The following is a 22,415-nucleotide window of genomic DNA, read 5'->3' on the forward strand; positions in this document are numbered from 1 at the left end:
TGTTTTCCCTGGAGCGTCGGAGGCTGAGGGGTGACCTTATAGACGTTTACAAAATTATGAGGGGCATGGATAGGGTAAATAGACAAAGTCTTTTCCCTGGAGTTGGGGAGTCCAGAACTAGAGGGTATAGGTTTAGGGTGAGAGGGGAGAGACCTAAGGGGCAACTTTTTCACACAGAGGGTGGTACATGTATGGAATGAGCTGCCAGAGGAAGTGGTGGAGGATGGTACAATTGTGACATTTAAAAGGCATTTGGGTGGGTACATGAATAGGAAGGATTTGGAGGGATATGGGTCAGGTGCTGGCAGGTGGGACTAGATTGGTTTGGGATATTTGGTCAGCATGGACAGGTTTGACCGAAGGGTCTGTATTCACGCTGTACATCTCTATGACTCTATGTGAAGTCATAGCAACACAGCTCACATCTATCAGATGCTCCTCCTATGTTACACTTCCAATGACCATGGCAACCATGGTCACGGTGGCACAGTGGTTAGCACTGCTGCCTCACAGCACCAGAGCACCAGAGACCCGGGTTCAATTCCCGCCTCAGGCGACTGACTGTGTGGAGTTTGCACGTTCTCCCTGTGTCTGCGTGGGTTTGCTCCGGGTGCTCCGGTTTCCTCCCACAGTCCAAAGATGTGCAGGTCAGGTGAATTGGCCATGCTAAATTGTCCGTAGTGTTAGGTTAGGGGTATGGGTGGGTTGCGCTTCGGCGGGTCGGTGTGGACTTGTTGGGCCGAAGGGCCTGTTTCCACACTGTAAGTAATCTAATCTAATCTAATCTAATCTAATCTAAACAAAATATGCAGGAAGTGTGTCCAGCTGCAGCTACTAGTAAACCACATTTTGGAAGCATGGGTGGACTTGTTGTGGAACATCCATGATGCCGAGCTGGTCATGGACAGCATGTTCGGTGAGGTGTTAACAATATAGATAAAGACTGAACAGGCAGAAAGGGGATTGGTGACTACCAGAGTACAGCAAGGCAAGTACGTAGGAGTTGGAGAAAGTGAGAACTGCAGATGCTTGAGATCAGAGTCAAGAGTGTGGTGCTGGAAAAGCACAGCAGGTCAGGCAGCATCTAAGGAGCAGGAGAATCGACGTTTCGGGCTTAATTAGGCATCTGTATGTAGGAGTTCCCTATCACTGTACCCCTCTCAGGGATTTCATTTTGGATATGATTTGGAGTGAAGGGAGAAAATGACTGAGGAGAAAGTGAGGTCTGCAGATGCTGGAGATCAAAGTTGAAACTTTATTGCTGGAACAGCACAGCAGGTCAGGCAGCATCCAAGGAACAGGAGATTCGACGTTTCGGGCACAGGCCCTTCTTCAGGAATTCCTGAAGAAGGGCCTGTGCCCGAAACGTCGAATCTCCTGTTCCCTGGAGAAAATGACTGATCAGGGATAGTAGCAGAAACCATGTGTGGCTCTACCAAATTTATTATCAGACAAAGAGGATGAAGAATTCCTGAAATGTATCTTAAAGAACTTTCTTGACCAAATGTTTCCAACCTAACAGGGAAGCACGCAATATTGACTTTAGTGCTAGGAATTAAATGCAGGTTAGAGGTGGGAAAGTATTTGGGGAAGTGATCATAATGTCATGCGAATTAAGATTAATAATGGAAAAGGACAAAAGAAAAGGGTAGACGATAGTTACCTGGATGAGCACTAACTTCACTGCATTGAAAAGGCATCTTGTGCAGGTGGACTGCAAATGGAAGAATAGTAGGCAGAACAGTATTTGAACAATGGCAAGTTGTTGAAGAGAAGTGATTCAATGGTAAATCCATGAAAGGAGAAAAGCAATGGTGTCTAAAACTTCTAAAGTTCCCTTTGAAATCAAGGTATAGAGGTTAAAATGGAAAACAGAAAAGTTAAGAATATAGGACTCAAAATGCAGTCAAGAACCAAGTTGAATACAAAAAGAGAAAAGGAGAATATCTCAACAAAAAGGGATAAGGAGGGAAAATGAAAAAACGTATGAGAATAAAGAAAAGCTAACGCAGAAGAAACCTAAATGCCTTTTACATACCATATAAATATGGTCTACGGAAAGGCGAGACTGACTCGGGACTGAAAAGGACATTTGTTGTCGAACCAAAGTGAATGCATGAGGTACTACTTGAGTACATTTTATATTTCAGTAAAGAAGGGATGTGGCAGGATTTTTTATGATAAAACAAGATAAAGGGATAGTATTTAAATGCCTGGCAGTCCTGAAAATAGAAATGTCACCAGGCCCACATGATGTGTATCCTAGATTAGTGCAGGGTGCAAGGTTGAAACAACCATACAGTTGTTCAGTGCAAGGGTTGGGTAAAACATTGTTTTAACAGTATATTTCAGATTCGTTTTTTTTTAAACTTTTCCCTGCTGTTTGAGAGAGCTTATAAACATCCCTGTCTGGCCCTGACATTCAAGTTTGCAACGTGGTGAATATAATTTTCAAGGTACATCAAAGAAGTTCTCCAGGTAACCTGAGCAACACTGCTGCCTTAACAAAACATCCTGTTTTTGTTTTCAGGCTAGCCCCATTCTTAGTCATACACCTGGAAGGTGACAAAAGAGAAAATAAAATGGTTAAATTTCCTTCCCCTTTATTATGATATAGAAGGCAAGACCAGAAGTAGTGATGGAAGTAGAATTCATAAGAACATTTGAAAGGGAAGTTGAGTCATTTACAAAACACACAGTTCTTGTTAAAGAAAAGTTCTGGGAAAGAGTAGGGAATAGAATTAAGGAGATAGCCCCTTCATAAAGCTAACACAGATGCCATGGATCCCATGGTACCTTTCAATTCTGCAGAACACTTATGAGTTTACAATTAACCTGAAAAACATATTACTTTAGGCAATGAGGATGATAAACATACCACATGTTGAAAATATTCTGGAGAAAGACCTTCCAAATGAAGAATTCTATCTTCCAGCCTCTTGATTCTTTGATAAATATCAATTGGAACTGGACCATCTACAAACATACATGATTTCTATTGATTAATGGGTACTTAAGTATTAAAATCATTAGTTCCTCTAAATTTAATCTTTCAAGTTTGGAACAACAACGAATTTCCAAGTTCATGGAACAGTAAGAATACCATGGTGAGAACCAATTCTCAACAATTACAAGAGCTCACCCAGTAGCAAGATAAAGGATACCTTGTAGGGCTAGAGATCAAATTAAAAAGGAGTATAATGCAGATGGGGGTGATAAATCCTGTTGTTATGGTCCAATTTGAAACAAATAATATTGATTAGAATGGGGAGGAGTTTTGGGCAAACAAGAGTATCAGGGATTTGGTTCTAAATTGAAATGCAGGGTACAGAATTACTGCCCTAGTAATATCCGAACTGCCACTAGGAAAGACAGATCAGAACAATTAGTATATGCTAAAGTGGTTTGTATGGAAAAGATGGGTTCCTTTTCATAAGACATTGGTTACACAGTTCTGGGATGTATGGCTCTTCGTGAATCGGGATGGGACCCTTTCCTTGCAGAAAGGATAATTATTGAGATGACAAAGGCTTTGTAACGGGGGAGATTGATGGCAAGAAAATATAGCATTACAGGACTTGCAAAATGATGGTTAAACTGAAAAGTGAGACGAAATCCCATTAACGATTGAAAGTTATTGTACAGCAATATACTCAGTAATAACATAAGGGAGCTGGAGTCATTTGTATAACAAAAACCTAAAGAACTGCAGATGCTGGAAATCAGAAACAAAACAGAAACAGATCCCTGAAGGCAGCAAGGCATATTCATAGAGTAGTTGAGGTGCTGTACAAGATATGTCTTGATCAGTTTTTGTGCAGATTATAAAGAGCAGGGAGGTACAAAAAAAATCTTTGATTAGGCCACAGCTGCAGTACGATGTGCAGTTCCTGTCACTGCAGTATGGGAAGGATATGAACAGATTGGGGGGGTGCAGAGGAGATTCACTGGGATGTCACCTGTAGCTATGAAGAGAAGCAGCACAAGTGTGTTTTTTTTAGAAGCAGCAGTGAAGATTGAGAGGGTTGAGACTGAGGTTCATCTGTGATTTGCATTAAAGCAAATCGCAAAAAAAGTGAGTTCATAATAAGATGTTGAATATATTTGAGAGATTGAAAATTATAGACAAGTATATAAATATTTAATACATACCTGGAAAAGAAATTATAATTCACTATAAAAGGAGAGATGTTTAAATGCATAAGCAAGTATATACCAAGAGTCAAATACCAATGCAAAGATAAGTGGGCAAATATAGTTAGAGTTTAAGCAGATTTGCTTCACAAATGCTATAATCTCTCACTCTATCAATACAGGTCAGGAATATTTTATCTGAAAACCTAAGGACCAACCAGTTTTCAGATAGTCCATTTAGTCTGTTCGGGCCCTTCACTTAATCTGAATCGACCTGAATGTGCCCAAAAGCAAGTTTTCTTTTCCCAAATGGCTGAACTCTGTCTACAGGTCCCTGAGTTTGGGCTGTTTGGATAAAATCTTCACTTTAAGGTTCATTTGGGTTTCTTCAGGCCAAGCAAAGTTTTTTCTCCCCAAAGGGCCAAACTCAGAATGTGTACAGATTCATTCAGAACTACTTTCAAAAAGACCTTCTGGTTTTATGGCTTTTTGGATTTCAGATGTTATGGATACAAAAAAATTTTATTCTCAAATTGTGCTAAACTTTGCTTAATAAGATTTTATGGTCTTATGAAATGTTCATAAGGTAAGCTACAACTTGTCTTAGTTAGTCACAATGCATACAAGACATTATAAGGAAGTTCCAATTTCAGTACATTACAGGGCAAAATGTCTGGCAATTAGCACTGGTAAACAAAACCAAAACAGAACTGGTTCTAATACTAATCCAATCTCAGAGTTCTTCCAGCAGGACTAGAGGAACCAACCAAATATTCCCCTTGCAATTTATGTCTGCATATCAATTTAATTAATTATTTTACAATCATTCCTCTGTACTCTTTATTAAGTTAGCCTTAGGAGAGGTTACAAAATGAACTACACCTGTTGGAAGCTTCAAGTGAGTTTCCATATTGTGAAGCCTCTCTTCAACAGCAGGGTTACCACAATTTTGTGTCATAGTTTCACATTTTTGCAGAGATGCTTCCACACCTTCAGTCCTTGTCTGGGGCCCATACGTATTCACAACTCTTGAAACTGCAATAAAAACAAACAATTTTGAAAAATATAAGTAAAGTGTATAGGATATTTTTTGCTCCTTTACTATAAATGACAGTTTTCACAATGCAGCAACCACTTAAATAATCTACAACAAGCACTTCAAAGTGACTCCAAAACTCAATAGTAATTATCTACAGAATGCAACATTACATCATTATGTGCAAATGATGCTATTTCTCTGGATTGCCAAAAGCACAGCCAGTGCTCACACTCAAGTTATAGTTCTGCAGGCTACACAGGGAATAATAATACATAATTAGTGATAAAGTAACCTCGTTGCAATTTTTACAACACCATTTGCTTCAGGATTTGTAATGCTGAAAAATGAAAGACAATTTGTCAAAGCTTTTCATTCTGGGCTCAACATAACAATTCAGAAGAAAATCAATGTGAATGTAAACAAAAAATCTTGTGAGGAAAAGCATGCTAAATAGTAGGCAATGGACTCTGATTGATAGGGGCATTGCCTTGAAAAATATGAGTTAAATGACGACTTACAGTTAACTATCTTGCTTGTTTAAATTTAAACTAGTCAGGGTGACTGTGACTGGTCAAAGCACTGTCTTTAGCAATGACCACATGATTGGCTGTCACCTATTTTGTTCAGGCAAGGTACATATACATGTTCTTTCTCTCTGTAAAGAACAGGGTCTGCTTTGTTAATTTGTGCAGCATTCAGTAAGTGCAAGTGCATAACATGTTTTGCAATTTGGCTTGATAAGTTCAAGATAAAAAACCTACGCAAGATGTCCTTTGTCAGTAATTCTAAGTGATTATTTATCTGTACTGCTACTGGACCAAATGGAGTACACCTCTAAAAACAATGAGAGAAATACGGCAAAAGGCCTGGTTAATATATCTCCCTCTTATCCATAAAAACTATTAATAAAAATAACCTAATTCTGACAGTCAAATATAAATAAACTCATACATTAATCTAATGATTAGTGGAGAACTTACCAAATTATAACAGGGTTTTTTTTTAAACACAGAAGCAGTTTATTGATGATAGTAGGAGGCCAGCGTTAGAGTAGGAGGTTGTGCATTGGAATCTCAACATACCAAGTTCTGCAAAGGAATTTAATCTGATGCCCCTGCTTTGGCTACTTTGACTAATTTATGTATTAAAAACACTTTAGTCAAGTACCTGTCAGTGAGGTAGACAAAGGGACATGAAATGCAAACAGAATTCTAATTCAATTGTATTAATAAAATATTCCTTATTAAAACACTATGTGAGCATTTCCCGAATTCCCACGATAATTATTCTCTTTCTCGCACTATCCTACTGAGAAAGGTCATTATCTGCAATAATACATATGCTTGAGCTGGGCTTTTGGAATTTCCTTTGTTTTGACAGGGGCTGGCACTCTTTCACAAAGATGGTATGCAGGAGTCAGGCTATTTTCTCTCTCTATTTCCAGATGGTTGGAGCTCTGCTGATGGGCCAGGTTGTGTCTCTGCTCAGTCTTCACTGAGGGTCTGGCATCTAGGTGTGCGGTCTTATCTCCCCTCCTTCCTAACCTTCCATAAGGTTCTGTGGCCATTAGCCAATGGAATCATGAGCTGAGTTCAAATCATCCAATGGGATCATGCCATCAACCTTCATTGTAGCCATGCCAGGTGGTATAAAGTGCACATATTGAGGCAGCCAAGGTGTCAGAACATCTGGTCAACATTTCTCCAACACACTACACTTGGACTGGTTTTAACAGGTTTCTCTTGAACCTTTGTAACCTCTTCAATCTTGGTTCCACAGTTTTCTATAACTGCTGGCTCCTGTTTAATTTAATCTGGATAATTTTCCATCAGGCCTTAGTTCTCTAGCTGTGGGTCAATTTATAATGTCCAACTTTGGGCTGGTGGTCACTTATTACAAATACAATAGGTAAAAACCAAGAACAAAAAGAAAAAGAAAGGCTATGGAAATCATCAGATGTAAAAGCCAAACTTGTTCATAAATACCCTCCCAAGAAGGAACTCTATCACACTTGTCCACATTAGCATACATATGACTCCAGCTCTATGTCTAAAATACAACTCAATAGTTCCTGAACTGCCTAACAAATCAATTGATTGAAAAGCAACTCCAACTGGTAACTTGGATGAACAATAAATGCAGACTTTATGGCACTGGTCATATTCAAACAGTAAATACTTGATTGAATTATATGTAAATACAAAATCAAATGGAAGATTGAGAAAGGTAATGTCTCACAATCAATGGGAAATTTTTTGGGCAGTTAACAAAGTTTATGGGGATGGCTCTAAGTCTGCTTAGTTTACTAGAATGAAAAGGAGGAATTGAAGGTAGAAAGCACTAAGTAGAAAATAATGATGAGATTTGTAAAAGGACTGAAGTTCTTTGCGATACTTACATTTCCAGTCAACATGAAGCAAACATTAGATTAATCAATTATTTAGTTGTTTCAGAAGGAGATCTAATGAGTCAATTTTGTTCAGATTGCTGAATAGGATAAATTTGAAGAACTGCCTGCAATTTAGAGCAAGCTGTCTTCAAAAGAAGATATTACTGAAAATATAATTGTTAAAACAAGATACTAATTATGAAGACCCATTGGAAGAGGTTGAAACATTGGGCCAGATTTTCCAATGGCCTGAAAGTAGTTTCTACAACATAGATGGGAGTTGCATGTCAGGATCCAGTGAAAACCCTGGTCTAACAGACTCCCATTTCCCAAGCAATTCATTTGAAGTTTCCAACAGGCAATTTCCTTGCATTTGGAACCCTCCTATAGAATCCATTTAAAATTGGAGAATTTGGAGAGTTCCACTGCAATTAGTAGTTAGGAAAAGTTAGACAGTCATAAACCTAGCCTGGGTAACTATTAAGCCAATCCCCAACCTAACACAAACCCACCCAGTTCAAAGTCTCCCAGTCTGTGACTTGACATCATGCCCCCTGCCCAGAGAGCCAAACTTTAACCTCCCATGCCCCGCAGAACCTGACAGTGTCCCATTACAAGGCAGGACACCAATGGTCCTCTCCCTAACAAACCCGCAGCTCCCCCCAAATCATCCCTAACCAGGCTAACCAATACACATCACTTACTTTGGCACCCTAACTTCATTCCTACACACCCACAACAAGTGTTGTCAAAGTGTCTCCCTCTGCAGCTCAGTATTCAAAAGTCACAGAATATGACAAATGCTGCCATGAAAAGGGGAACATGTTTCTTTCTTCCTGACTATCCAGCTCTACAAGATACTTGTTGGATTTAAAATATTCTCCAAACTGTGATTGGAATCTCTTTACCAAAAATAATTCTTGATGTCTAAAAAGAAATGGTGTAGTAATTTGCCGTGATTGTCCCTCCTTGGAAAATTCGACCCATGATCACTTGGCTTTCTTGGATAATGAAAGCAAATAAGTTTAGATTTCAATAGCCAAAGGGATTTTCTAAGATTGTGGTGTTTCCACCTACTTCCCCCTTCCAATTCTTGATTCAAATCTTGTTTAAATGAGGTGATTCTGCAACATGTTTCTCAAATAATCTCAAAATAGGGCTTTATTCTTACCAAAAAAGACAGAGGTGTAACTTGATGGATTTCTTCAAAGGTTATGAAAAGTGTTGATTGCGCGGATGTCAGGAAGATATTCCCCGTAATGAATAAGCCCAAAACTAAGGTCCTTGTATAATATTTAGTAACTAATATACCTAATAGGAAATTCAGGAGAAAAAAACTTTAACTCAGCAAGAGCATACAGTATAGAACATCATACCACAAGGAGTAGTGAAAGCAAATAGTACCAATGTATTGAAGGAGAAGCCCCATAAAACACAGGGGAGGAAGGAATAGCAGGCCATGCCGGCCAGGTTACACGAGAATGATAGGAGGTGACTCATCTGAAGCAGAAATATCAGTATGACTTAGTTTGAGAAAATTGTCTGTCACTGTGATTTATGTTCTATGCAAGTGCATGCAAAAACTTTACCTCTATTATGTTGCTCTGGATGATTTATTACATACAAGTGAAAAATCAATAATGACAGATGCACTCAAAATACAACGACAATTTCAAAAATGTAATAAAAATCTACTACATTTAAACAAGTCTATAAGTGATGTAGTGACGAGATATATTCAGAGTTTTCACAGAGTCAAACATACCCAAATGTATTTTTCAGTGAATTTACAATCATATTGAAAATACAATTCAAATTTCTTATACTGAAAGAAGAACAAACATAAATCCTTAGCTTCAAAGAGATATTAGAAAAACAAGTATCTCTACGGAATATGAAATTGGCATACCTTTTATATGACTTTTGAAACCAGGATGCGGTGTGAAGACTGCATCTGTTCTAGCACAGCTATTTTCTGTTAAACACAGATTTATTCCAAAGATTAATTATGAAAAGAAAACAGGAATTGTACATTTCACTTTTCAAAGTAAATGAAACAGGTACAAAAGTTGACTCCAGAACAAAATTTTTGAATTTACGTCATTAGATATGTTTTACTACATAGTAAAGGAGAATCAAATGGACAGGTTAAAAAGTTCTAAACTTAATAATATTAAGGACATCTTGTAAATTAACATATATTGGTACCTTGGTCTCCATGGTGCACTTTAGAAACTAACCTTGATTACAATTAATAACGTTGCAGAATTCACGAATGTTATTTTCATTAATCTCTGCCTGCTTTCTCTCCATGAATGCTGAAATTCGTCTTTCAATCTGAGAGAGAATAAAATTGTATGGTAAACAGTTTCACCTATTTGCACTAAAATAAGCAAACTATTCAAATAATTAAAATCAATGGACTTTAAGGAAAGTGTAACTACATCTTACTTCATCTCTGTTTGCCTTGATTTGAACCAATTCTGTATCAGTCTGGCTTTTTGGTTCATCTTGTCCTTCATACTTGTTTTGAGCATCATTTAGAAATACTTTTGTTTTTAGATTAATTGGTTTATTTGAAATTTGCTTATGGCCAGTCATTGCTAAATTGGAATAATTATCAGGTTTTGTCAGCAGCATAGTCTCTCCTCTGTTTCCACTCCCAGATAGGTCTTTTCTCGTCATTAATTTCAGCTTATCTGAAACATACTAACAATAAATTATAGTTAGTAAACCATATTGACATTTTAGTTTAATTAATACACAGTTACGTGTTTTTTTTTGTTCAGCTGGGATGTTTTGACATGAGCCATTTCCAGTATGATTCTCTTTAATAAGCTACGGTTAAATAGATCAGGCTCCTATTGCCCCATATGGTTCAAGCATTTTCTTGCCCTGTAAGGATCACCCAACTAATGCAACATGTGAGTAAATGGTAGTGCCAAAGCTCAAGAGTCAATTGATATTACTGCTGTTTAGCCAACCAGAATCAGACAGTTTCACATCACAAATTACTGATATACTTTCTATTGTTTTTAACCAGACCTCCCTAACCATGGTGTGGAGGTACCAGTGTTGGACTGGGATGGACAAAGTCAGAAGTCACATGACACCAGGTTATAGTCCAACTTGTTGAACTATAACTTGGTGTCATATGACTTCTGACTTTGTTCCTAACCATGGGGCCTTGATTTTCACAGAATTATCTGGAGCAGTGTGTAAAGAATCCCAATGCAAGTGACAGGCTTTCACCTCCAACCCACCCCACCTCAGTGAACTAATTTACTTGTTTAAATCATTAACAATGCCATGCACTAGCACAGGAGTATCAAATCTGCCAGTGTTGATGTTACTCCATACTTCCATAGCCTGGTTTGCGTCATTTTAACCCCAAGAAACTCTTCTCATTTGAAAAGAACTTTACAGAAAATTAATTAGACAACTCCTTTCAAAGCGGTTGAGCCTGTGTCACACATATAGCAATTACCAAGAATTCCAGAGACACAGCAAATACAAAATATTCATTTGACACCATTTCTGTTTGAACAATAATAGCAAAACTTTACAAGCATTTGCTTAACCCTGGATACCACTTGCAAGAATCTAAATGCAAAGGTCTGCAGACACTAAAAAATAGAAACTTTTTTAAAATGCTGACTCATACTGGACTTGAAGTATTAACTGTTTCTCTCTCCACAGATGATCAGCTTAGCCAGCTTTTACTGTTTCTATTTCAGATCTGCAAGAAACATTTGTTACAAATCTCAGCCTTTCATTTATTGCATATGGAAGTCCAAAAGTTGAAAAATGAAGAGTGAGCTTACAGTATACCATTTAGATGAGTAATGATATAATAGCTGTTGCTGTCAGAAGTCTTTGTTCTCAGCCTCAACCCACAGAGGTCTCTGTACTCACCCTCAGATTTTTAAGAATTCATTCATAGGATGAGGACATCACTGGCAAGACCTGCATTTATTAGCCATCTCTAATTGCCCAGTTAAGAGTCAACAGCAGCTAGACTGATATGTTGACCAGACCGGGTAAGGATTGGCAGTTCCCTTCCCTCAAAAGACATTGTTGAACCAAATGGATTTTTTCAGTGATTTATTGAATTCAAATTCCACTATCTACTGTGGCAGGATTCAAACCCAAGTCCCCAGAACAATAATTGAGTCTCTGGATCAACAATCCAGTAATATTACCACTAGGTCATTACCTCCCCCTAGATTTCTGATCAGATTTCTGACATTGCATCTGCACATCACTAATAATACTACTTTATCTTTACTTCAGATGGGCATTCATGTCCTCTTCCATCATCAATAGCGAGCAATGCTCTGGCCTGCATCATACACAATACATGGAAAGAATGTATGAATTTATTTCCACATACTACAAGATATCTTTCAATTTAATCATCTTGTAATTTAGTCACGCCATATGTAGGGCTCACTAAATTAATTTAAATACTTCCAGATAGCCATTAATATAGAGAATAATTTTCTTAAAATCAAACTTATATTTATGCTTACCTGTAAATCAAGGATATGTTGTTGGAGTAAGCTACTAAGGTGCCCTGGGTTGAGATGTGCTGGCAGACTCTGAAGCTTGCGTAGATCAATAGTAATATTTAAAACATCATCTCCAACATTAAGCTTTAATAATAGAAAGTCATTAAACAAGTTTCAAAATCACTGGTTTCCAACATCAAAGAGCAACAGACTTACTTGCAAGTCATATAAACTGAGCTAAGCAACAAAGGCAAATTTAATTGGCATCAATAGATTGATCATTTCAAAATGTGGGCACAGTCATTCTATACTTCAATTTGCCAGCACAAAAATCATTAACAAATGCTGATTTTGCAACAATTATTTGGAGTTATTGCCCTGTATTTCCAGATCAGACGCAATCACTACTTTTGCATCAGTGCTTTGAACACAATGCTTTTACAACAGCAATTCACCATTCAAATCCCTTCATTATGTTTTTCACCACACACTACATAACTGACCAGGAAACTCCCACTCTTACTTCCTGCCACTTCTGTATGTCAGAACGTTACATGGGTTGAAACTCAACCTGTTTGGCCAAGTTATGAATGTTTCTTCTTTAGTCATCAAGTCCTGAAGTGGGATGTAAACTCTAAGTTTCTGCTCAGAAGCAGGGATATTATGCACTGTGCCACAAGACCATTCTCACTAAACTGCTAACCACCCACTTCTTCTCCTAGCCCCCAAATTAGGCAATGGTGTGAACAGATTTTCCAATGTGGTTCCCCATTCTTTTAAAATATATCTAATTTCTGGAACACTATGGTTGCTATTTTCAACTTTCCATTCCTCACCATAATCCTTGAATTTGTTATCACCTCCCAAATCTTTTCCCAGAAATCCAAGATTTAGAGGGCCGCTATTCAATTTTCCATTAAACCACATTAACCAAAGCAACTCTTATCCAAGTAATAAATACTGACAAAGGTAACTATGTTTCTGTGACTTGTATGCAACCTTTGACATGGTTCTCTACACCGTGCTCCTCCGATGCTTCTCAGTCATGGCCCAGCAGGTTGGGGCTGCTCTTATCTGGTTTTGTTCTTATCTTAAGTCAGAGAATTACTTGCAATGATGTCTCTTCCTACACCAAATATCTTGGATCCCCAAATATGTAGCCATGACATCCTGTTTATCATCTACATTTTTTCCCTTAGGTGGCAATATCCGAAGGCACAGCATTAGTTCTAAATCATAATCTGATGACACCCAACTCTACCTCACCACCACACTAAACTTCACCCATTGTTAATAGACTCTCCCCCAAGAAACCCAAAAGCAGATGTTTAGGATTATCACTCCTCCAAGATACACACCATCCTGACTTGAAACTGTTGCTGTTCCTTCACTGTTGCCTGGGTCAAAATCCTGAAACTCCATGCTAAATAGCTATGGCTATAACTCCACCCCAAAGACTGCAGCAGTTAAGAATGCAGCTCCCCACCATTTTTTCAAGGTCAATTAAGCTCACTTTGCCAGGAACACCCATATATTAAGAAGAAATTAGAAGAAAAACAGACTCCATACCTGACATTAGTATTGAATATGCCACTATCTGCTTCAATTAAATATACAGTCATCAATTTTGGTCCCTGTTCCAAATTCCATTGCCTGGTGACTGACTTCATCTCTCTAAGCTAATCTATTTTCAACTTTATTGCCATGTTTGAACCAAAATGAAATTTTGACTGCATATTCATGACTACCTATATCCAAATCCATAGAATCACCGAACTTTGTCTCTTTGCCAGCTCACTTGCTGCTCAACCTTTCAAGTCTAATTATTCTAATACATACCTGGCTGGTTCCCCACATTCTACCTCTATAAACCCTCCTAAAATTCTACAGCCTGCAATTTAAGGCCAAGTGTGAAGGGGCAAAGAAGGAAGGGGAGAGGGGGCGGGTGAGGGAGGGGGAGGCTAATGGACTTGCAACAGAGATACACACACAACACACACACGAGAGAGAGAGAGAGAGAGAGAGAGAGAGAGAGAGAGAGAGAAAATGAATCTGATTGCGATACAAAGAATTCCAAAGAGTACAGACAGGCAGAATTTTTTCCCTCAGCTAAGCTCCATAACTAGGAAGCAGTTTAAAAATAAGGAGTCTGGAAGTTTAGAGGGGATTGGAGGGAAAGTAATTTCAGAGGGTTGTGGGTGTCTGGAACTCAGTACCTGAAAGAGTGATAGAGCCAGGAACCCTTATGTCAGTTAAACATTATTTAGATGAACTCTTGAAATGCCATAGCATATAAGATGATGGGCCAATCATTGGAAAATAGGATTAAAACAGATGAATTGATGACTGGCATAGACCAGATGGGCTGAAGGGACTCTTCCATGCTGTAAAATCTCTACGACTATTCAATGCCAATCACTTATTGCATCAATGTTCGCAGTATATTGGTTCCCAATCTAGCTATGCATTGATTTTTAAAACTCTCATTCTTGTTTTTAAACCCCTTCACAGGCTCCACCATATCATTATAAAGTTCTAAAGCCCCACAATGCTGAATGACATATATGCTTTTCTAATTCTGGCTTCTTGAGCATTCCTGATTTTAATTGCTCCACTACCAGAGATCAAACCTTCAGTTTCCTTGGCCCCAAACTCTGGAATTGCCCCTCTCTGCTTAGTTTTGCTCCTTCACAATATTGTTAAAACGTATCCAATAAAGTAAGTGTTCTGAAGGAATTATTGCTAGTTATATTGGGGCAGCACAGTGGCTCAGCAGTTAGCACTACTGCCTCGTAGCACCAGGGACCTGGGTTCGATTCCAGTCCCAGGCAACTGTCTGTGTGGGTTTCCTCCCACCATTCAAAAATGTGCAGGTTAGGTAAATTGGCTATGCTAAATTGCCTATAGTGTTCAGGGATGTGTAGGTTAGTTGCATTAGTTAGGGGTAAAAGTAGAACAATAGGGTAGGGGGAAATGAGTCTAGGTGGGTTACTGTTTGAAGGATTGGTGTGGACTTGTTGGGAAAGAGGGCCTGTTTCCACACTGCAGGGATTCTAGGAAATTGGCTCTACCTATTCTACTGATGTGGGATGTGCCAGTGTTGGACTGGGGTAGACAAAGTTCAAAGTCACACAACATCAGGTTATGGACCAACAGGTTTATTTGGAAGTACAGGTACCAGCTTTCAGAGTACTACACCTGTTGGACTATAACCTGGTGTGTGATTTTTAACTTTATTCTACTGATGTCAATCTGCAAGTGGAGGCAAAAAATTCTATTCTAACTTTTGGACAGAGGAGCTGTATCTATTCTAGCTTACTTACTATACTTGCTATCATATAAATAAATGTTTTTTTTCCCCTGTAGGTACTCTACACTGATGTTTCCTCTACCACGAGTAACTAGATAGACCCAAAACAAGGCAAAGACAAAAGAGGATTGGTGACAGTGAGCTACCTCAGACAACTCCTATCCAATTAGACATTCTGGTAGAAGTCACAAAAACCCACAAGGTAACATGGAGTGGTCATTTGCAAAAACACCTCAAAATTTGCACTTTCATCTAGATTTTGATACCATATGGTTGTCACACTTTTATATCACTCCTGCGAAAGGGCTTAGGTTGTTTTATTATTTTGGAGGTGATACATCAACTGTAACTGCTCAAAGCACAAAATGTATCTCTAATGAAAGCCGGTATCTACCTGAAGCATCAAACAGCGTCCAAAAATGCTGCCTGAGGTCACTTTACCATGTCCTGATATTTCTCTCATTTAATTGGAGAACGCTAACTCAAAATGACGGCCCAACTGCTCGGGCAGACATTTGCCGTTGACTGAAAATGGATCTGCCTGAAGTTACCTCGGTATCTGGGCCTGCGGCTCAAAGCACAATCTTCCCCACCCCCCCGAGACCTCAGGCGACGTCCGTTTGAACGGGCGCCTCATTGGGGCGCGGCGTCTTACTCCAGGCCCAGGCTGCAGCCCAGGCCTGACTTCCCCAAGGCACCGCGGGTGGGGGCGGGGCAAGAACGAGGGCTTTTCGAATCGAAGAGAGCGGGAATGCGGTAACGGACCTGCCGGTGGAAGCGGCTGAGCGCGTTGAGCAGGGTGTGTAGGCTCTGGGCCATCTCCTTGTCGGCTGGTCCTGGTCCCGGTCCCGGTTCCACCTCCACCTCCTCTTCCTCCGCCGCCATGACCGAAGCGAAAGGTGAGCAGCAGCTGCTCATGTTGTGCATTGCACTGCCTTCTCGATCAAAATCTCACCCGCCTTCTGTGGCCATCTCCCTGGGAATAAACATTTCACATCTATTACTGATGTTAGACGCACTCTCTCCTTGACCAGTCTCTTTTTTAAAAAAATCAGTTCGTTGTTAGGTATGAAACAATTTTTAAAAAAGGACACAGAAATTAATTTTCGTTGACTGGAGCTGCCTGAGCCGCTGAGTGTTTTCGGCAAATTCTCCTATACATTCCAGCAATTTCTGTATTGAATGCCCTTCCCCAGTCCAGCCAGTAAAATGTCCCATTCACGCAATTTTAAAGTCAGCCACGTCAGGGAATGCAGTAAAGGGCAGTTTCGGCTAAGGGCACTCACCTCTGAAGTTCAGCTGTTTTGTGCATATCTGAATTTAGGCTGTAATCCGTGTGGCGCAACTCTGGAGAACGGTGGAGTATCGGTGAACGCCACTTGTTTGCATTGTTGACTACATCTTTTCTCACCTTGCTGATGACTGAGAGTGGACTTTGTGGGGTGGCAATGGCCACATTGCATTTGTCCATCTTTTTGTGGGCAGTTTTCCACAACATTTGGTAGATGTTCTTCCGTACCTGAACTGACACTTGCCCAGGAGCATGACTTTTGTGAAACACAGGAGCAGGAAGAATATAAAAGTAGAGTTTTGTTAAACCTAGAATGACTGCAGAATTCTGGGGTGCAAAGGGATTCTAGGTGTTTAGTGCATGAGCCATAAAAGGTTGGTATGCACGTACTGCAGTAATTGAAAAGATTAATGGAATCCTATCCCTTATTACAAGAGGAATTGAACATAAGTAAGGACATTTCCTTTTAGAAAAGGAAACCAATTGGAAGTGGTTCTCAAAAGATTTGCTAAATTGATACCTGGAATGAATGAATTGTCTTTTGAACAAAGTTTGGACAGACTGAACTTTTTTCCACTGGAGGTCAGAAGAGTGAGGGAGTCCTATTGAAGAACATAAGATCCTTCATAATCATAACAAGGTGAAAGTGTAAAGTTATGTTTCCTCTTGTGAGTGGGTCCAGAGATGGGCACTGTTTTAAAAAAAAACGTAGTACCCTTTTTAAGGCAGAGATGAGAAAAATTATTTTTCTCTCATAGGGTTGTGCAAGTTTGGAGTCCTCTGCCTCAGAAGGTGGTTGGACTTTATGAAGTATGAGAAAGAACCTCAAACCCAGTGGACTCAGTGCTGCAAATAAAAACCATGGGTTAAATTCAGACAATGGCTCAGTGTGAGGGATTCAACATTGTCTAAAACTAAGAACTAGATGATGGAAATCTGATTGTCACTGGATCTGAACCATTGACTTTACTTTCTCTTCACAGATGCAGCCAGAGCTACTGAGGCTGTACAGCAATTTCTATTTTTGTTTCAACATTGTTTGACTGCTATGACATGACATTGGTGCAGAGAAATGTCACAACCTGCCTGATGCAACCAAGACATTGATCACCTAATACAAGGAACCTGGGCATTGTTACGATGATGCGTTCCCATTGAGGAAGGAAATGAATAATTCAAACCGTTATCCATCAAGATTTAGGCACATAATTGAGGTAGAGTGACAGGATGTAAGGGAACTAAAGTAATCTTCAGACCAATATTATTCACCTGTGCTAGCTGAAGAAGGGATTACTACTCATGAGATTGCCCCAAAATTCACAACAGATGATGTTCAATTGAGAAATGAAATATACCCAGATACAGTTGAAATCTGAAGACAGATGGATGCCTGTGAGGAGTACCAGCACAGCCAAAGCAGGACAAGAGAAAGAAGAGCCAGCAAATATATAATCACCATATGACCTACTGACACCATGAGGCTTTCCCACCAATCCTAGTGGAGGCATTGTATAGTGCCAGTTTGTCCAAGCAATGTTCAAAATTATATCTGTGCCTGTCAAAACATGTTATTTTTCATTTTAAGGTCCAAACCTCTTTGGCCACTTCATCTATCTACCTTCTCAAATGAATTAAAGTACCCTTTGACTCTAATCTTGTTGAATTTAGGCACTAAGCATAGATTCTAAAATCATTTCCCTCATTGGAATCAGAATCATCCTCTGAGCTACTATTTCCTTCTTGCTTTTTTATTCTAAATGTACTTTGGGCCAACTCATGTTCTTTAATTTCCCAATCTGTTTGGAACTCAAGTCTTTTCAATTCCATCTCCTGTTATTCTTTTACCTCTTTTGTCATTTAATGTTTTCTGAGCACTATCTCCCCGTTTTCTCACTTCTCACTTTTCATTATGCTCCCGTTTCACTTTCCTCAATTTCAAGGTTTTTTTTTCAATTTTGTTTCTCCAGTCCAGTTTTTTTTTCTTTCTAACCATATCGTAGCTAATCCCAGTTGTGACTTCCTAATTTCAGATTTCCTTTCTTCTGATTCTAAATGTTGTATAATCACTTGAAGCATCTCACCTTTATGGGACATTGTTTTTAGCTGTACTGTTAATTTATGTGATAACTCTTTGTTTAGATTTTGTCAAAGATTTTAAATATTACAATTTCAAGCCAACATATAACTAGTGCTTGAACAACTCATTTAAAAACTCAATTTAAAATTTCCCAGACAAGCTTCCCCTAGTTATGACCCATCTGAATTTATTACTGGACAAGTCAGATCTTTGTCTGTAATCTGGCTTGATAGATCCATTTGTTTTCTTTTTGTTTTGACAAGATATTCTCTGATAGGAACATAAGCATGCAATGTTGCAGATTTGTTTTCAATAATAAAATGTTTTATTTCACACCAGCCATGAAGATAAAATAAAACAAATCCAAACTGTTTACACAACAGAAGTTTAGAGATTTTGAAACACACAGCAGATACAATCCCACTCTTGTACAAGTCCCGCAAAACATCCCTTATTCAGTACACAACAGCATACCTTGTATAGTGCTCGCATCAGAGAAGTATCCCTTCAGTAACACCTTGAAAGGTTTAATTTAACCTTAACTTCACCTCCCAGTCTAGAAAATCTGAGCCTTTTGTTGGAGCTTTGTGCAAGGGTTCAAATCCATCATGGAAGCCTGTGAAGTTTAAATTCAATTGCATAGGACTTAGGAGTGGATCATTTGGTTATTTGCACTTGCTCCACCACTTAAGATCCTGGTTGATCTGGTTGTAGTCTCAGCTACACTTTGCTGTCTGCACTATGTAATTCTCGACTCTCCTGTCTATCAAAATTTCATCTAACTCATGGCCCAGTTTCATTGCCTTCTGGGGGAGAAAATTTCTCACACTAATGAGCCTGAGGGAAATATTTCTCCTTATTGCTGTCTTAAAAGGCAGACCTTTTATTCTTAAATAATGTCCCCTAGTTTTAGTTACCCTAACAAGAAAATCATTCTTTGAGTATCTTCCTATCACGTTCCCTCTAGATCTCATACATTTGCCTTATTCTATGGTTGCGTACCTCTGATTAGTGTGTCAAAGCTCTTGATGTAAAATAGACCAGATTTCGTATTGTCAATTTGTATTTGAATAAAGACTACTCATATTCCTGTGAACAATGCCGCTGCTATACTGAAGGAGCCTGGAGTTTAATGTGCTAAAATATTAGTAGAAAATAGCTTCTCTTTTTAATTCTTTTCAAAAGCTGAAGTCTGTTGCTGACGGCAATACTTCTGTTGGTCCTTTTTGAAAGCTTTTGTATGGGTTAAGTAAAACAGGCTAAGTTGGGAATAGACTCTTACCTGACTTAGCATACCTAAGCAACATTGCTCATTTATGCACATCAATGTGAAAATTCAGGTGATACAAATCCATTCCAAAGGCTTCTACTGATTCTTCCAAATTCTGACAAAAAGTTTTCTTACCACAGCGTCATCGGCTATTTGGAAGTATCACCAAAAATTTGCTGACTTGATGACGTTGTTCTTTCACATGTAAGCTTGAAGCTGTTTCCCTCATTGAAAGCTGTTACTTCCTGGCCATTCACTTTTGATCTCTGTGTGGGTCTTTCATGTTTAACATATGGTTGAGACAATGGCAAAGTCTCCACTGAAGCTGCCATCCTTGCAGACTACCTTGTTCAGCTGACAGGGATAAGTACTTGGGTTTTTCTACCTTTATTGTTGGTGTACTCTGATTCTGTGTTTCTCTCTGTCCAGAATTTGTGGCTCGGCTTCTGAGATTCTATTTTCTGCCTGTCAGAGGCTTCTTTTTGCAGCTTTTCTTTTTCTTCAAAGTCTTCTGAGGTCTTGAACTGCCTTTGGAGTTTTCTTGCTTATTCAGCTCCACCTTTGATGTCTTCCAGATCCTGTGGCTGATTTGTGGCTCGGCTTCTGAGATTCTATTTTCTGCCTGTCAGAGGCTTCTTTTTGCAGCTTTTCTTTTTCTTCAAAGTCTTCTGAGGTCTTGAACTGCCTTTGGAGTTTTCTTGCTTATTCAGCTCCACCTTTGATGTCTTCCAGATCCTGTTCAGCCTTTCTGGTCTTTTTTTCAGCTCTAACCCTTGGACTCTATTTTAATTTTGAATCCTGACTCTGGAGGGTTTTTTTCCCCCTAGTTGCCACTCCAGTTTATCTTGCGGTTTTAGCCAATATTGCTATCGGTACATTTGTCAGGAGTATCTCAGGCTGTGGACATCTGCACATGCTCTGTCTCTGAGGCTGTTTGCTGCCTTTATTTCTAATTAAGCTTCTTCAAATTCTTATATACTATAACACTTCTTTTTAACATCTGTACCTTCTTGAGGACAATGAAATGGGCAATAATTGCTGACCAGCCAGCGATGCCCACACCCCATGTATGAATAATGTGAAAAGCATTGTATTTTGTTGGATTATTCACTGTTCATCTAATCATTATAAAAAAACATAGGTTCTCAAGCACCATGCTCAAGCATGATGTCTAAGACCTCTATCCATGTTTAGTTTACATTGATGTCTTCTCTCTTACTGCTATCAATCACTACATCTTGATTTTCATGAATCTCATTATACCATAACCATCCCTGGGTGTGCTATCCATGCCCTATTGCTAGACGTACTGTAACAAGTGGCAGCGCATGATGTACTGTGGGGAAGAAGGTGCCTTAGGAGTCTTGACTATTGATTCCAGATCTCACGCAGCCTCATGACCTCAAGTGAAATATGGCCAATGAAATTTCCTGCTGATTATTACCTGCCCCTGCACCCCCAACCCCCACCGACCCACCTTCACAGCTGAAGAACTGACAAAAGATGACCAAAAGAATAGAGGGAGAAAATTTAGGGGAAAATTAAAGTAACATAAAGATGGACAGCAAGAGTGTTTTTTTTTAATTGTTGAAAGGAAAAGAGAAGCCAACATGAATACAGACCCCTATAGGACGAGGTTGAGAAAATAATATCAGGAAACCAGGAAATGATAGAGGAGTTAAACAAATACTTTGTATCAGTCTTCATGGTAGAAGATACTGATAGCATTCCAAAAATTCTAAACCAAGAGCATAAGGTGGAGAGGAAATAATTACAATAACTATCAGTAGAGGAAAAGGTACAAAAGAAACTGATGTTGCCAAACGCTGATAAGTCCCCTGAACCTGATGGAATGCATCCTAGAATATTAAATGAAGTAGTTACAGCGATAGTGGATTCACTGGTGGCAATGTTCGAAGATTCCTTAGATTTTGGGAAAGATTGGAAAAGTCAATTCCAAAAGAGAAGGAGATAACAATGACTATAAGCTGGATAGGTAACTATAAGCTAGATAGTTTAAAAGCTGTTGTTGGTAAATTGATGCAATTATAATAAATGATAACTATTAGAAATCATCAAATAGAAATATAATCAAGCAGAGTGAGCATGCTTAATGAAGGGGAAATCATGCCTGACAAATTTATTGGGATTGTTTGAAGAAGTAACAAGCAAGATAGAAGGGGCAATGGTGAATATAATAAATTTGGATTTCCAAAATGCATTTGATAATGTACCATAAATTACATTATTTAAGGTACAAGCTTTTGGTATTGGAATAGTATATTAGCATCAATAAAGGATTAGTTAACTAATATTCAGCATTTTAAGAATAGCAACTTGTAACCAGTAGAGTGCCAGGGTTCACTTTTGGGGCTACAACTGTTTGAAATATAT

At 38.8% G+C, this 22,415-nt stretch overlaps 1 protein-coding gene and 1 long non-coding RNA gene across 7 annotated transcripts in view; one reads left to right on the plus strand and one right to left on the minus strand.

Annotated features, from left to right (window-relative positions):
* The window catches only part of LOC122553675 (MAP3K12 binding inhibitory protein 1), a 21,670-nt gene extending 4,982 nt beyond the window's left edge, over positions 1 to 16,688 (minus strand). The window contains exons 1-9 of one of the 6 annotated variants that reach the window (XM_043697834.1): positions 16,670 to 16,688; positions 16,149 to 16,359; positions 12,095 to 12,217; positions 10,014 to 10,271; positions 9,803 to 9,899; positions 9,472 to 9,537; positions 5,017 to 5,169; positions 2,879 to 2,976; positions 1,664 to 1,714 (exon numbers count right to left, since the gene is read on the minus strand). In XM_043697834.1, the coding sequence (XP_043553769.1) occupies positions 1,664 to 1,714; positions 2,879 to 2,976; positions 5,017 to 5,169; positions 9,472 to 9,537; positions 9,803 to 9,899; positions 10,014 to 10,271; positions 12,095 to 12,217; positions 16,149 to 16,310 (1,008 nt within the window). In that variant the 5' untranslated portion in view covers positions 16,311 to 16,359; positions 16,670 to 16,688. The other 5 variants (XM_043697835.1, XM_043697839.1, XM_043697837.1 and 2 more) reach the window with 5 other exon arrangements.
* Positions 16,216 to 19,307, plus strand: LOC122553676. The gene is made up of 2 exons (XR_006312788.1): positions 16,216 to 16,282; positions 17,658 to 19,307. It is a non-coding gene; the product is annotated as an uncharacterized LOC122553676 (long non-coding RNA).
* Positions 19,308 to 22,415: the final 3,108 nt, after the last annotated feature.

The sequence above is a fragment of the Chiloscyllium plagiosum genome, chromosome 10 (genome assembly GCF_004010195.1).
Source record: "Chiloscyllium plagiosum isolate BGI_BamShark_2017 chromosome 10, ASM401019v2, whole genome shotgun sequence".
NCBI classification, from domain to species: domain Eukaryota; kingdom Metazoa; phylum Chordata; class Chondrichthyes; order Orectolobiformes; family Hemiscylliidae; genus Chiloscyllium; species Chiloscyllium plagiosum.